Source organism: Hemitrygon akajei, chromosome 13 (assembly GCF_048418815.1).
Source record: "Hemitrygon akajei chromosome 13, sHemAka1.3, whole genome shotgun sequence".
Classification (NCBI taxonomy): Eukaryota; Metazoa; Chordata; class Chondrichthyes; order Myliobatiformes; family Dasyatidae; genus Hemitrygon; species Hemitrygon akajei.
The window spans coordinates 100,417,955-100,433,592 of NC_133136.1; the positions used below are offsets into that span (position 1 = coordinate 100,417,955).

Sequence of the window (15,638 nt, forward strand, 5' to 3'; positions counted from 1 at the left end):
AAGTAAGAGAGGGAAACAAGAATGAGGAATGTGAGGCGGGTGGCAATTACTGGAAGTTTGATAAATCAATGTTCATGCCATCAGATTGGAGGCTACCCAGATAGAATATAAGGTGTTGCTCTTCTAATTTGAGTGTGGCTTCCTCCCCACAGTAGAGAGGGCCATGGATTGATATGTCGGAGTGAGAATGGGAAGTTGAATTGAAATGTGCGGCCACTGAGAGATTCTGATTTTAGTGGTGGATGGAGCGTAGGTGCTTGGTGAAGCAGTTTCCTAATATACATCGGGTCTTACTGATATACAGAAGGCCTCTCTGGGAGCCTCAGATACAGTAGATGATCCCAGTAGACTTGCATGTCAAGTGTCGGCTCAGTAGGAAAGACTGTTTGTAGCCCTGAATGGTAGTGAGGGAGAAGGTGTAGGTGCTCCAATTTCTGGGCATCAGTAATCTGTAAAGGTTTTAAGGAAGGCCCCAAGCAATTATCCCATTTGTTCTTCCTGTTATTGACATTATAGTTTTGACTAATCCAGTGTTGACCCTCCTTGTTCATTTTCCAGCCAGTCTAGACTCTTTTGCCCCATTTTGCTGCCCATTTTTCCTTTCATTCATTCTGTCTTTTCCCACTTGTCTTATGCCATTCCATTGTAGACATGCTTTACTATCTTTAATGTAGCTTTAATTTGGGCTTTTGGTTAAGATTTCTCCCTTCTTCCTGTGTAACAATTTTACGTTTATTTATCTGCCTATCTGTAGTGACTATTTAGGCCTTCAATAATTCTTGCTGATGCCAGCTAAAGACTACAGTGTTCCGCAGAGCTCATTTTGTAGATTCGTTCATTTTCATCTGTCATCCCTATTTAGAATGTGGTCTCATAGACACGAACATAATAACTTAAGGACAGGAGCATAAATAATCCATTTATGCCTTTCATCAAGGTCATTGTAATCTTCTATCAGATTTTCCTGCGCTAACCCCTAAATATGCATAAATCTATCCATTTTCATATTCAATATCAAAGACTGAGCTTCAACAGCCTTCTGGCCTTCAGAGAGTGAAAAACTAAATTCTTCTCATCTTAGTCCTAGACCACCCTTCTCTTACTTTAGACTCCTCAGCTAGAGGAAACATTTGCAACCAGCATCTCAAGCCATGTAGAAATTATGTGCATTTCAATGATATTTCCACCCATTCTTCAAAATTTCATTGAGAAGTCAAGCACAGTCTACTCAATCTTTCCTCAACTGGCATACGCAACATCCCCATAACAAGTCTGGAAAATCCTCATTGCTCTTGTTGTGTGGCACGTACATTCTTTCTCAGCAAAGGAGACAAATATTGTACAGAATTTTCCAGGTGTGATCTCACTCAGGCCCTATACAGTTGCACTAAGACCTCTCCAGTCCTCTACTCAAATGCTTTAGTAATAAAGGCTACCCTAACATTCACATTTCAAGTCAGATGATCCACCTGCACATTGGCTTTCAGTGGCATTTAAAAGGACACCTGATCCCATTGAACATCATCCTTATCTGACTATCACCATTTATAATCACCTCTGCTTTTCTGTGTTTCTCCCCCACAAATACATCAATGACCTCACATTTTTCTAAATTATGGTGCTTCTGCTACATTCTCTCCCATTCACTTAGCTTAGGCTAAAAGACCATAGATATAGGAGAAGAATTGAGCAATATGGCCCATCGAGTCTGCTCTGCCATTCAATTGCACTGATATTTTTAAACCCACCTTCTTGCCTTCTCTCTGTAACTTAACAACCTTACTAAACAAAAACCTATCATTCTCTATCTTAAGTACACCCAGCAACATGGTTTCCATAGCACTCTGTGGCAAAAGATTCCACAGGTTCAGCACACTGGCTGAAAAAAAATACTCCTCCTCATCTCAGTTTTAAAGGGATGTAATTTTATTCTAAAGCTGTGCCCTTGGATCGTAGCCTTCCCACAAATGGAAAGGAATGTCCTCCACTCTTACAGTATCCAGGACAGAGATCACCCCTCATGTTGCTGAGCTCCACTGAATGCAGGCCCAGAAACATCAAATGTGCCTCATGTGTTAATGTGCATATCCTCTGCGAGCCCTCTCCCATTCAGCATGGTTTTCATCAGCAAACTTGCAAATATGACACCTTATCCCCTCAGCCAAATTCTTCTTATAAATGGCAAACAGCTGGGATCCAATAACCAATCTCTCTGATAGCCCATTAATTGGAGACTTCTAAACTTTATTCCTTGCCTACTTCTAATTTGTAAGCACAACTGCCAGCAGCCAAGTCACTGCTCCGAGCCAAGTCATTAGTTCTAGCTGTAAATCCTTCCTACAAGAATTGTTCAGATATCATTTATCTCCTTTGACCTGAAAGGCAATATCTTTTCCCTCAGGAAGGGTGAAGTGGAAGTGCAATTATGATTTACATTTCCTTTTCCGCCATCATTGCCAATCATTTCTAAACAAGAAATACTGGACTAACTGCTGGAGAATGATTCCCACCCATGCCAGTATGCAAAAAATTAGAATTAATTGTTTGCTTTGAAAATTTTAAACAGTATCACCATTACCTTTCAGATTCCATTGTGATACTTAAACAATGTAAAACTCGGCTTTCTACAAACTGAAGCTTAACCATTGCAATGCCATGAGTCAGACATCTCAGCATTTGGTTCTTTCCAAAAGATGCAGGAATTAAATATTGTGTATTATTAGTAAAAAAAATCTATTTATTAAGAATGATATATTTTGAAGTAAAATAGATGTGCAAATTAATTCATAAAAGTTGGTCTTCAGTTAATTAATGTATAATTATCAAATTTTCATATGCTTCTTTTAATGAGCTACAAAGTTTAGTTGTGTGATACTGTTTTTTGCATGTTTAAATGCTATTTTGGTTAAATTATCGATATGATCTGTCCAAGTACCTTTTTAGCATCAATTGAACAGAAAAAAGAAAAATAAAATCACCCTGAGAGGGGAAAGATAATGACCCTGCAGAGACATTGTCATTATCCTGTAGTAACACCTCAGCAATCCTTGTAATTTGTTGGAACATAGGAAATTTGGAGATGCTGGATATCCAACAACACACAAAATGCTGGATGAAGGGTCTCGGCCCGAAACATTGACTTTTTACTCTTTTTCTATAGATGGCCTGGCCTGCTGAGTTCCTCCAACATTTTGTGTGTGATACTGAGACTTTTTGAGACATGATGGTGCAATGCCTTCTGCATGCGTGATTGTAGGCATCTCCATAATTCAAAACAATGTGGGCTTCTTGAGTTTGTGTATGCACCAAACAATCACTTTAATTATGTCTATCACCTTTTTTCCATATATTGCCCACTATTTATTCCTACAGATTTGAGTTTCATGCTTTCACTGTGTGTCTGTTGCTTACTTATTTAGCAATAAGACTTTCCAGTCAGTTCACTAAGAAATGTGAATCTTCACATGTTTTCCTGAATTCACAGCACTCTCAATTTGCTTGTGTGGTGTGCACTTTGGAAGGTTAAGTGTTGTTGGAATGTTTACAGTTAAATCCAGGACCTTTATCAGCATTGATCTTATACAGAGGGATCCATAGCTCCCTGACAATAAGGTAGTAAGCTGGTAAAGAAAGGGTATACCATGTTTGTCTTGATTAGTCGAGGCTTTGAGTTTAAGAGTAAGAAAGCTATGTTGCTGCTTTGTAAAATGCAGATAAGCCACATCTGGAGCATTGCATTCAACTCTGGTTGCCCCTTTATAGGCAGGATGTGGATGTTATGTGGGTGCGAAGAACACAGTGTGTGCTAAAAGGAAAGGTTGGACAAACCAGAGTTGATGTTTTTCTTGGATGACAGAGGTTTAGGCGAGACATAACGGAAGTTTATAAGCTTATGAGAGTCCTTGAGAGAGCAGACATCTTCTAATACTAGAGAGTATGCATTTAAAGTGAGAGGGCAATGGAGTTCAAAGGAGATGTGCAGGGCAGAATTTTTTTACATGGGAAGTGGTGGGTGTCAGAATGCACAGTCAGGGGTGGTAGTGGAAGCAGATATGATAGAGGCATTTAAGAGGCTCCTAGATAGGCACATGATTATGCAGAGAATGGAGGGCTATGGACCACGTGCAGACAGAAGAGATTAGGTGATACACATAAAATGTTGGAAGAACTCAGCAGGCCAGGCAGCATTATGGAAAAAAAAGTACAGTTGACGTTTCAGGTTGAGACCCTTCAGCAGGACTCAAGTCAAGTCACTTTTATTGTCATTTCGACCATAATTCATAGTAAAAATGAGACAACATTTTTTCAGGACCATGGTGTTACATGACACAGTACAAAAACTAGACTGAACTATGTAAAAAACAACGCAGAAAAAAACTACAGTAGACTACAGACCTACCCAGGGCTGCATAAAGTGCACAAAACAGTGCAGGCATTACAATAAATAATAAACAAGATAAGACTCGGGTCTCAGCCCAAAAAGTCAACTGTACATTTTTCCATAGATGCTGCCTGACCTGCTGAATTCCTTCAGCATTTTGTGTGTACTGCTTTGATTTCCAGCATCTGCAGATTTTCTCTTGTTTGTGAAGAGATTGGGTGATATAAGATTAATTAGTTCAGCATGTTCCTGTGCTGTACTGTTCTACTGGACTAAGAACCAGAGGGCAACTAGTCACAACAGGACTTATGATTTAGGGATTATTATCATTGAAGGGTGGTTAGGGAGTTGCCAAGGGAGTTGGAATCATGTAGGCAAGTTTGAGATTATAAATTTCACTCTGCAGTCTTGCCATGGGTGGCATCCAAGTGAAACTTCATAAACCATATGAAAATTCCCCTGCAAGTACTATAGCTAAATGAGGAATTGTTCTATTACTAAACTCTCTGAACTTGGTATGTTTGGGATTGGCGAGAGAAGTGGGTGAAGATTGTAATTCTATGTAGCAATGATAAGGGGGTAATTAAAATGCCTAATGTGGTTTATTCTGATTTCCTAACTGCTCCTGATATTCCTGTTTTGTAATCTGTTCCTCTAAATGGGAATGTTTAAGCATCTACTCAAGATAATGAGATATTTCTTCAGGTTCTGGATTGGGAGTTAATAGTCATGCTGCAATTTTAACTCAAATCTGATTGAGAAAACCTTTGTTATAATCCCGCCAGGTTACGATGAGTCAGCGACTATCAGAATAAGAAGAGATTTTAAGAGCTAAATTTTTACTTTGTCCTTTGGAACCAGGAAGATCAGAAAGACTCTTCCAGGGCCATCTACTTAGGCTTCTATGCCTCAAATCTCACCACTATTTCTTCCTGTAAGACTTTGTTAGAACCCCAGTTCCACATCTTTCATCACACATCTGTGATGCCATGATTGATTAACATTTGCAAGACTAGCAGGCTCAAATCAAGCATACATTTTAAATGGAGAGGTAACTAAGCAGCCATAGGTTCATAATGACAAAGGCCGGATGTCACTTCATTCTTGTGGTATCTATTGTTGGCACAATGTGCTTGGAATTTTCTGTATTTAAATCGAGTTCAAAGATGCCTAAGAAGTGACTATGCTACCAGGTTTTAAATAAATCTACTCAATGGATATTTACTTACATTTTACGTTAACTAAACCAGAGCTCTCCACATCACCTTAAACATTTTATTCCAGATTATGAATGGCCACAAAATGACATTATACCCACTAATGTGATGGCATAGCAGTGAAATACAGTACCTGCAGAACAAGGGTTTCTATTTCAATTAAATTATAAGAAAACCAGGTTAACAGCTTATGATCATTATCATTTTAATATACAGGGATGTTTCAGGCTTTTGCAGTATGTACCAAAGTAATGCAAAGTTTTCAAATCATTAGAACTTTCAGAAATATATAGTTACCAATGCCGATGTACAAAACTACAAGTGAAATTGGGAAATTGTACTCCATAATTGGTGGTTGTCTCTCGGGGTCCGAGGAAGACTAAACATTGTGAAGTCATCTGTGGATATGCATGTGGCTTCGGAGGCTGGAGGCCGAAACACCCACGCGGTTGCAGGTTGGACATGGAATGGCGGTTGTTGGAACAGGTGCATGCACAGCTTTGTGGTGTCGGTCTCGTGCTGCTGCAAGGCACTGATTTCGCTCATCCTCACAGTCAGATGCAGCTTTTCTGGTCGGGGCAGCCACGCAGCCCTGTCGGCTGTGGACTCCTCAAGTTGTCGAGGCTGGAGGTCTGCCCATTTGACGTATGATTTCAATTTGTCTTTGAATCTTTTTTACTGAGGCTGATTGCCAGGCCGAACAGCTTTGAGGCTGTTTGCCTTGTCGGCAGTCGTCTGCAGGTGGTTCTCCTGGTGGGCCATGGGGGCACAGTCATCAGCAATAATTAACACTGCAAAATTTAGCAAGTATAAAGTATGGGATAATCATGCATTCTGTATGCTTAGCTTACTTATTTCTTGTATCTCAAGGGTTCCCAACCTAGCATCCATGTACTCCCTTGCTTAATGGTATTGGTCCATGGCATAAAACAGGTTGGGAACCCCAGATCTCTCTATAGTTAATATTATTAAATTTACCAGAGGTAGGAAATATGATGGGGACTTAACATCAGTGATGTAACCTGGGGTCATTGGGTGTTTTGGCTTTTTTAACATCAGGCACTTTTGCCCAGCCAGGATTGATCAGGCCCTAGCTTGTGACCCAGCTGTGTTGGTCCTGCTCTTGATCCATAGTCACCTGGAGGCTCATTCAGCAGCCCCTGTGATGATCCTGATGGCTCTTTTCTTTGCAGTCTGCTTAATGCCAAGGAGAGAGTAGGTTCTGCACAGCGATCAGTCAGCAAAAACTCTATAGGACTGCATCATGCCCTCCACCTCTGTTTTTGATACTGTTCAAATTCCCAGCTCCCGGGTATTTGGCTTTCTTACGTTCAAATGTCTCCTCAAGCTGGTCTTCCCAAGGAACTGTCAGTTCTACCATGAGCACCTGCCTCGAGGTTTCTGACAGAATGACCATGTCAGGCCTCAGGGATGATGATGGGATATAGGACAATGTATGAAGGGAGTAATTGCTGATCTGTTTGGAAACAAACTTAAAAATTGAAACAAAAGAAATATTGGATCAATTTTCCAATATGTTCCTTTCTATGTATTTAACTTCACTTTAAATAGTTTCTTTAATACAAAGTAGGGTAATTATCTTAATTTTGTTTGCATTTATTGACCTGACTTTTATGACCAGCTCATGAGTACTGAATCAATAAAGACTCATTCTAGTCTTAAAGACACACAGAAAAAGCTGAAATTACTCAGCAGGTCAGGTTGCACCTGTGGGAAGTAAAAGAGTCAGGGTTTCAGGTCAAAACTGCAAAGAAGACAAAAGAAACTGGTAAAGGCACAGGGTGGGGGATGTCTCTGATAGGGTGAAATAGGGGTGACCATGGGGATAAAATGTGAGAACGGGAGTTAGGAAACGCAGAGCAAGAGGACATGCCTGGCAAGTCGAGCTGAGAATTTTCTCCACGCTCAGAGAAAGGGAAAAACAAATTGAGCTGATGTTCCAGATGGATTGCTGATACTGACCTAGAACTGAAATTACTTCAAGTTGTAGAATTCAGTGTTGGGTCTAGTAAGCTGCAGTCTGCCCCATGATAGACGACTGGGTGTCCTGATGGGACAAGGAGTGAAGAGAATAGAGTCCTGACGGGAGAGGGAGTGCAGGAACTGGAGATGGGAAGTAAGCTGCAGTCTTCCCCATGATAGACAATTGGGTGCCCTTCCTCAGGATGGTGTTGGACTCCACTGTGTCAGTGCAGGAAGCAGAAGGCCAACAGGGAGTTGTTGATGAGGGGGTGGTGAGAATGCATAGTTCTCCTGAAAACAATATGATTTTGAGGGCATTCAGCTCCAAGTTGCCATGACTGCACCAGGACTCTAGTTTATATACTTAAGAATCAGGTTTAATATCACTGGAATATGTTGTGAAATTCATTGTTATGCAACATCTGTATATTGCAATTATGGTAAGGTGTATATGTATATATATATATATATATATATATAAATAAATAAAATTAATAAGTATTGCAAAAAGAGAGAAAAAAAAGTAGTGAGGTAGCATTCATGGGTTTCAATATCCTTTCAGAAATCAGATGGCAGAGGGAAAGAAGCTGTTCCTGAATCATTGAGTGTGTACCTTCAGGCTCCTGTACCCAATCCTGATGGTAGCAATGAGGAGAGGGCATGTCCTGGGTGGTGGGGGTCCTTAATGATGGCTGCTACCTTTTTGAGGCATAACTCCTTGAAGACGTCCTGAATGCTGGGGAAGCTGGTGCCCATATTACAGCTGACTGAGTTTACAACTTTCTGCAGCTTAGTTCAATCCTATGCAGTGCCTCCCACTCCATACCTGTTACACAGGGGGCAATGGAGGAGAACCCAAGTGCAGGACACTGGCACGTCAACTCAGTTAAGGAGACTGGCATAGACCTGAATGTAGAGCAGGAAACCAGAGGGATCTTGACAAGGAGACGGGATTCACAGGGACTCTCTAGGAACTAGAGCAGAACTTAGAACTACTAGTTCTAATCGGAACAGGGAACAAAGTATCACACGAGAATTGACCAACGAACTGGCAACCTGTGATAGAGTCACCATTGTATTTAATTCCCAGTCTCTGATGAAAGCTAGATGTATGGTAATTGGGTAACTAGCAGCAATTGACTGAAATTGGGGCATAATCAGGGAGAAAGAAGTGTTAAAGGGGACACTGACATGAAACAGGACAGTACACAAACAGAGCCAGGACTTATCCACTGACAAGCCAGGACTCATCTCTAACTCCACACCAAGGTGGGGCTGGATCATTCATCAGGCAACAGCAGAACAGCCAGACTTACCCCACAGGGGCAAGAACAGGAAGAGACAAACACCAAGGAACAACAGACAGTTCCACCTCTGCATCAAGGTAGCTCCAAGTAGCCATTACAGCCAACAGCCTTGGCTGGCTACAGAAGCAACCAGATCCCTACCTAGCTCGGAGTGGCTGACAGCCACCCAGCTAGCCCAGGAAACAGCTGAATCCATACTGCAATGACTGCTCCAACTACTGCCAGCAAGGCTCCCAGAAGCCATGGTTCTCCAACACAGCCCCAAGGATGGCAAGAGTCCATTCTCACCTTCCACCAGCCATCTGTACCATGAGTATCTTAACAAGACAACCCCCAACCACACTCAATACCAGGGCCACTTATATTCCCAGTTCCAATATGAGCCTCAGGTGTTTCTAGTTAAGTCCAACCGCAGCAGGGGACCGCCGGAAAACCCGGAGTCCGCAGACCTGACCACGGTCCTTGGACTGAACCACCACAGTACCCCCCCACCCCCCATGGGAGCATCCAGGCGACCATAGAGGCTCTCCATGACTATGGACGACTCGGGCGGGTGGGGGGGATGTTCAATCAGGAGAGGGACCCCAGGGTGACGAGAGTTAGACGTCAGTGTCTGTGTTGCTCAGTCCCTGAATGGGGGGATCGTTCTGTCATAAGTCGGGCGTTGAATCACGACCCAAGCCTGCAGCCTCTGGCCTCAAGCCTCGACCCAAGCCTCAAGTCCCTAGCCAAGCCTCGTCACATCCTTGCCTGGGTTTGGGGGTCCAAGCCCGAGGCAAGACCCAGGTTCTGGATCCTTGTTCAGCCTCAGGCTCGGAGTCCACCCCAGTCTCCTTGTTCCCAGTCCCTCGTCCTGGTCCTGCTTCCCCTGCCTAGGCTGCATCCCGTCCCGTCCTTGGGTTCCGTCTCGTCCTGTTTCCGGGACTCCAGTGTCTGTGCGACTTATGACAATACCAGACAGTGATGCAGCCAGTTAGAATGATTTCCACAGTACATCTGCTGAAATTTGGGAGTGTCTTTGGTGACATATCAAATCTCCTCAAACTCCTATTGAAACATCGTCACTGTCATGCCTTCTTTGCAACTACGTCAATATGTTGGGCCCAGGACTGACCCTGAGAGATGCTGACACCCAGTACTTGGTGCTTGGATATGTTGCCCCTGGTGATTAGTGCAATGTCAGTGGTGTCAAGAGGATGGTGACCTAGACATAAATTGGTCATAATTAGGGAGGGGTTAGGGAAGTGAGTGCTATGGAAAAGGTTGGGCTTGAGGGGTTGGGAAGCGTGGGAGGGCATCCAAACCAGGCAATTGCCCCAGTGTAGGGCTACTCTGTGATTGACCGTGTTCAGTGTGATTCCAATGGGTGAACATGGTTTGAGCTCCCCATTATTTTCTGAAGGAAACATTGTATCAGGAATGACATCATGATGGCTGCCTTTGTACCAAAACAACAAATACATAAATGTGCAGGATGAACAGATTTAAAACGACTTCAGAAAGATGTTGATTTTCTTTTGCTCTAGATATAAAAAGAATGATTTCAGTTGCGTAATGCAGAACAGATCAATAAACAATTGTATTTCTGGGCAAGTTACTTTGTTTACTCATATTTACCGTACTTTAAATTTGTTTCTCTAAAAAGTAGCACACACACGGTGCATGACTTTTAAGTTTGATAAGTACTCACACCACATGTAGATAATTCATCTTGGTAAGTTATCCATAAATTACTCATTATTTATATCATACTGTTCATACTAGATACCATTTGAAGTCTGTTGGAAATGAGACAGTGGTCTGCCAAACAATGAAAGATATGTTCTTATCTTGCATTGTCAATGACTGGAGTACTGGCTACTTTCAGCATGGGCTCTTCAATTTGAGTACATTTCAACACAACTAGTCGGTCTATATATAGTATGCAGTCATTTGCTGTTTTTATTTATCATAGTTGCAGGGAGCTGATTACATTATTAAGGTTTCCCTTGTGTTTTCTTATCCTTGTCAATTTAATTTAGTATATATTGCTTCTTATTTACAGATGCAGGCAAAAGATTTCAGACCTATAAGAGCTCCAGAAAATCTACTGTCATATGGGCTTACTGGACCACAAGCAACAAGACAGCCAGCAGAAAAATTAGCACCTCTGTCAGATAAAACCTCATGGAAAAAACTGACTCCATGGGATGCTGCATCACAGTCCGCTGTTGGTTCAGTGGAGGAAGCATTTTCCAAGAGAAATATCCAGTCATCGATAGCAAAGAGTATTGTTTCAGCAGCACGTCAAAAAACATTACCCGAGCCTCCAGAGGAATGGAAAGCCCGAGTGGCATATGTCCCCCCACTTCCAAGTAGTTACTCATCCATGGCCGCTTTCAATGTCAGAAGACCCTCTAGCATAACATCGCCTCTTAGATCTTCTTCCTCTCCAGTACCTAGCATTCGTGGCAGTTTAATGTACCAACAGCCATTAAGATACCAGCACTCCCTTACTGACTCTGAGCTGTCTACTGGGGCATACTCTGATTATGAAAGTTCAGGAAAACCAGTAGCAGGTTCGAATTATAATCCTTATCCACGAGGCTGGAAAAAACAAAGATAAAGTAGGTGGTTTCTCATGATGAAGATTACTGCATGACAAGGAGAGCAAACTCAAAATTAAAAAAGCAGAATCAGATGAGAAAAGTATCTGTGAAGTATTGTTAGAAAGGCATTTTCTGGCAGGTATTGCTTTTAGTATTGGTTTCCATTGTGATCAGCAGAATATAAGGTATTTTAGCACATTCACTTCAGCAAGTTGCCCATACGTACTGTATGTTTATGAAGAATGTTGTACAACATCCATTCAAAAATAATGTTGTACTAAACAGTGTATTTTCATAAAATGAGTATGTGATTGATCGATCAGTGAACTGTAACATTAATTTTGTGATACTTTCATTAAAAAAAATACTGCCTTGGTCTGACAGGCAAAAATAAAGAAACTTCAAATATGAATACAATAAATTTAAACAATTCTAAATAAGTCTATTAGACAATCCTTAGTTCCTAATGCAAAATTCAGAGGATTAGGGAATTATGTAGGGAACAAGGAATTATTTGGGTTAGGGAACATTTGTGGTCATTTTCATGGCTTTGTACATGAACTGGCAAGACGTACTTTCACATGCAAATAGTTGGTCCTCTGTTCCCATCTCTTGGGTATGGATCTTTAACCATTGCAAAAATAGAAAGGAAAACAAGTGATCTTTTGTCCTCTCAGACAGCCTGCATGAAGTGAGAAGAAAGCAATGCACAACAGAACATCATTTTTAGTCTTGGGAAATGCATGAATTTATGTAGACATGTGGATGCAAAAATTTGTAAATTGGTATTTTGTGTGAGCACTTTTCTGGAGAATGAATATACAGAACATCATGCCAGTTCATCATCATGATGTGCCATGTGGTTTGATTATGGTCTTTGGCCGTGATTGTTCTTGTCAAAATTGCTACAGAAGTGGTTTGCCATTGCCTTCTTCTGAACAGTGTCTTTACAAGACAGGTGAACCCTGCCATTATCAACACTCTTCAGAGATGGTCTGCTTGGCATCAGTCATCACATAGCCAGGACTTGAGATATATACCAGCTGCTCATACGACCATCTGCCACCTGCTCCCGTGATTTTATGTGACCCTTATTGGAGGGTTAAGCAGGCGCTACACCTTGTCCAAGGCGACCTGCAGAACCTGCAGGCTAGTGGAGGGAAGGAGTGCCTTGTACCTCCTTTGGTAAAGATGTATGTCCACCCCAGCACCCTATTAAATTGTATAAATTCATGAAACTTAATCCACTGAGCAGATAGAAATGTTCATTTTATCTGTTTTAGATATTAATAAATCATTAGAAGCAAGTTTGTTAAATAAGCTTACTATGCTCTACACAAACTACATTATCACGGTATTGACTATGAAAATTTTAAATTACAGAATATATTTACAATTATCTGGTATCAAACTTCTTAACTACAGTATGCAAAAGAAAAGAGCATTGTGGAGTTTTTATATTGAAGTCCTCTGGCGATAATCATGTTCGACTACAAGTAAACATTTCATTTTAAATCCTATAAATGCATTTTCTTTAATATTAGCTAACTCTATTTTGAAACAGATCTAAAAATGAACATGTGTATCTGACAGGACTTTTGCAAATTATACACATAGTGTGTATTGTTAGAATTATGTCTAACAATGTCTGAGAATTGTGTGGCAAATATTTTCAGTATTTAGATTTAGGACATCTTTGGAAGTGGATGATCAGTATGTGTAATGTGGTTTGAGATGGGAGGTGAGAGTTAAGTAACAATAGCGAATTACTTTGCTAGAATGTAGAAAAAAGTGATTGAGTTATGAAAATTAAATAAAACATTTTTTTAAGGTTATGCAAATTAAAAATATACCATTGATTTATTAACCTACAGTAAAAGAAAGATTCATGCATTTCTGCTTCGTGAGAAGTCAAACACATTCTAGTTCACTTTATCAACTAATGTCTCTTCTTTGAAATAACAATAAACATACTGAGTATTCAAGGTATTCACTGCTGTTATTTAACATAAATATAAATAACTGCATTCACTTAAAAGATCAATTAATGTGTTTTACCCTGTAGTATATTGCTTTAAACCATTAACATTCATTGCTTGTTTAATGTCTGAAAACATTATATAATGTAAAATACTTCAAGATTAAGTGTTTTTCAAGCATTTTTCGAAGTAACTTGAAAAAAATACAAAAATGAATTTAAATGACTGCAATGATCTCTATTTTCCTGTCATTGAAAACAATGGGAATAATGACGTGAACTTTCATAACCTTCACACAGTGTTCAATCCCATCACATTTGTTTTGTTTCAGCATCATGTCAGCTCATAGAAACATTGTAGTGCAAAGGCACAATCCATCAGGTAAATAATAAAAAGTGAATAGTTCTGGTGTCATTACATTGACTATAATTTGTGCACTTGTTTTATTATCCTTGTATTACCTATATAGCATAGCTTAAATTCAAAATTAAAATTCCAGTTACATTATAATGCTTAACTTACTGCATAAGGGAGAACTATAGAACTCAGAACTAGTTGCACACTGAAAACATTATACGTCACATTTGTATGTCACATTTTTAAAAAAGCAAGTGGGCATAATTTTCTGTCTTTTATTGCAATCTGTGTCTGTGTCTGAGGCCTCTGTCACTCAGAGTTGACCATGAATACTGCGTCCTAGCTGTCTAGATTTGTAAGCCTGGGCAGTAATATGGAGAGCAAGCAGTTGCCCATGAAGCAAGCTCCCCCTATTCACACATCTGATGAACCCAAAGGAATGGCAGAGACTGATACAGTTTGGTACCAGCAATACTCGTCAATTATTATGCTCATTCAAAAAGTGTACAATATGTTATACAACATTTATTTGACTTGTACAATTGACTTACAAAATCTTTTCTACTACAGAAGGGATTCAAAATAAAGTTGCTTGGTGTCATGTCATTGTTGAAAGAATCCTTTTTTTTTACAAAAAAATTAATGTGCTAGTTTAGCCAAGTCACAAAATTTCAAACATTGATATAAAATTCACATACACATTCACTTTTCAAAAGCAATTTTTTTTCAATTAAAAGTTTAAGTCATTAAAATGCTAAAAATTTAAAACTAAATGTTTTTGAATCAGTACCTGATCAAGTAGATACGATTTTGAGGTTTTTGTACTAAAAGGTGCTCTTTGATACAATTCCATTGTGAAATTACTCTGCTTTGTAAAGGACCTAAACTTCACTTAAAACCAACTGGAATGTACATTAGGATAAACCACAAGATAAGCCAGAATTGTTTCCTGCCACCAAATAATCTTCCCACTCATATTATTAAGGCACAGACATTTCAAATGAATACTTTGGTAATGTATGGAACAGTAGTGACAGTGGTACTTGTTGAAAGGTAACATGGCATAAGTGAATATCATAAGGGGGAAAAATTCTAGAAAATATATAAACAAGAATAAAGCACACAATTCATAGATAAAGCCAACTTCTTTTCATTTTAGCCTGACTCAGTTTTGAGCAAATGTGCAAGTCCATTGACACACAGCAGAGTAGTTTGCCTGGACATTCTTTTCTCCCAGTAAAGATATGTGCTGGGAAGTTAATCCCCATATTAGAGATTCAAAGACATAATGCATTATGCAATCACAGGGAGATAAGGAGAGGTGGAAAGGGATTAATGGGACATATAGGTAGACATACAGTCTCTTTCTGTATTTTTACCATATAACCATATAACAATTACAGCACGGAAACAGGCCATCTCGGTCCTTTTAGTCCGTGCCGAACCGAGAATATTTTATGAGAATAAAATAATAGGAAGTAAAGCCTAAGGTCTTGAAGATGGAAACCTAAGAACAAAATTTAAGTTGTGGGACTAGGGTCTAAAAAATAGTGTAGACTGTTGTGTTGAAATTTGGTCCTGAGAAATATGATACTGGAAATGATATATTAATGCTTATAGGAGCTGACATAACTGAATCTAGAGGTGACACTTTCAAGTTGAAGATGTAATCAGCAGATAGGTATAGAGATGGAAACTGAGGAGATTATGAAGCGAAAGAAGGTTGTAAACTAAATGGCATACTATATTAGAGGTAAGATTAATATGCTTGCTTACAGTCGGTAGTTTTCCTCCAAAGATAATTTTGTTAATATAAGCAAGTAAGT

The 15,638-nt window shown here is 39.9% G+C and overlaps 1 protein-coding gene across 3 annotated transcripts in view; it reads left to right on the plus strand.

Moving 5' to 3' along the window:
* The window catches only part of LOC140738078 (synaptopodin-2-like), a 143,240-nt gene extending 128,822 nt beyond the window's left edge, over window positions 1-14,418 (plus strand). For all 3 annotated transcript variants that reach the window (XM_073065169.1, XM_073065168.1, XM_073065167.1), the window contains one exon: window positions 10,933-14,418. In XM_073065169.1, coding sequence (XP_072921270.1) covers window positions 10,933-11,493 — 561 coding nt within the window. In that variant the 3' untranslated portion in view covers window positions 11,494-14,418. The remainder of the gene's footprint in view (window positions 1-10,932) is intronic.
* The last annotated feature ends 1,220 nt before the right edge of the window (window positions 14,419-15,638 follow it).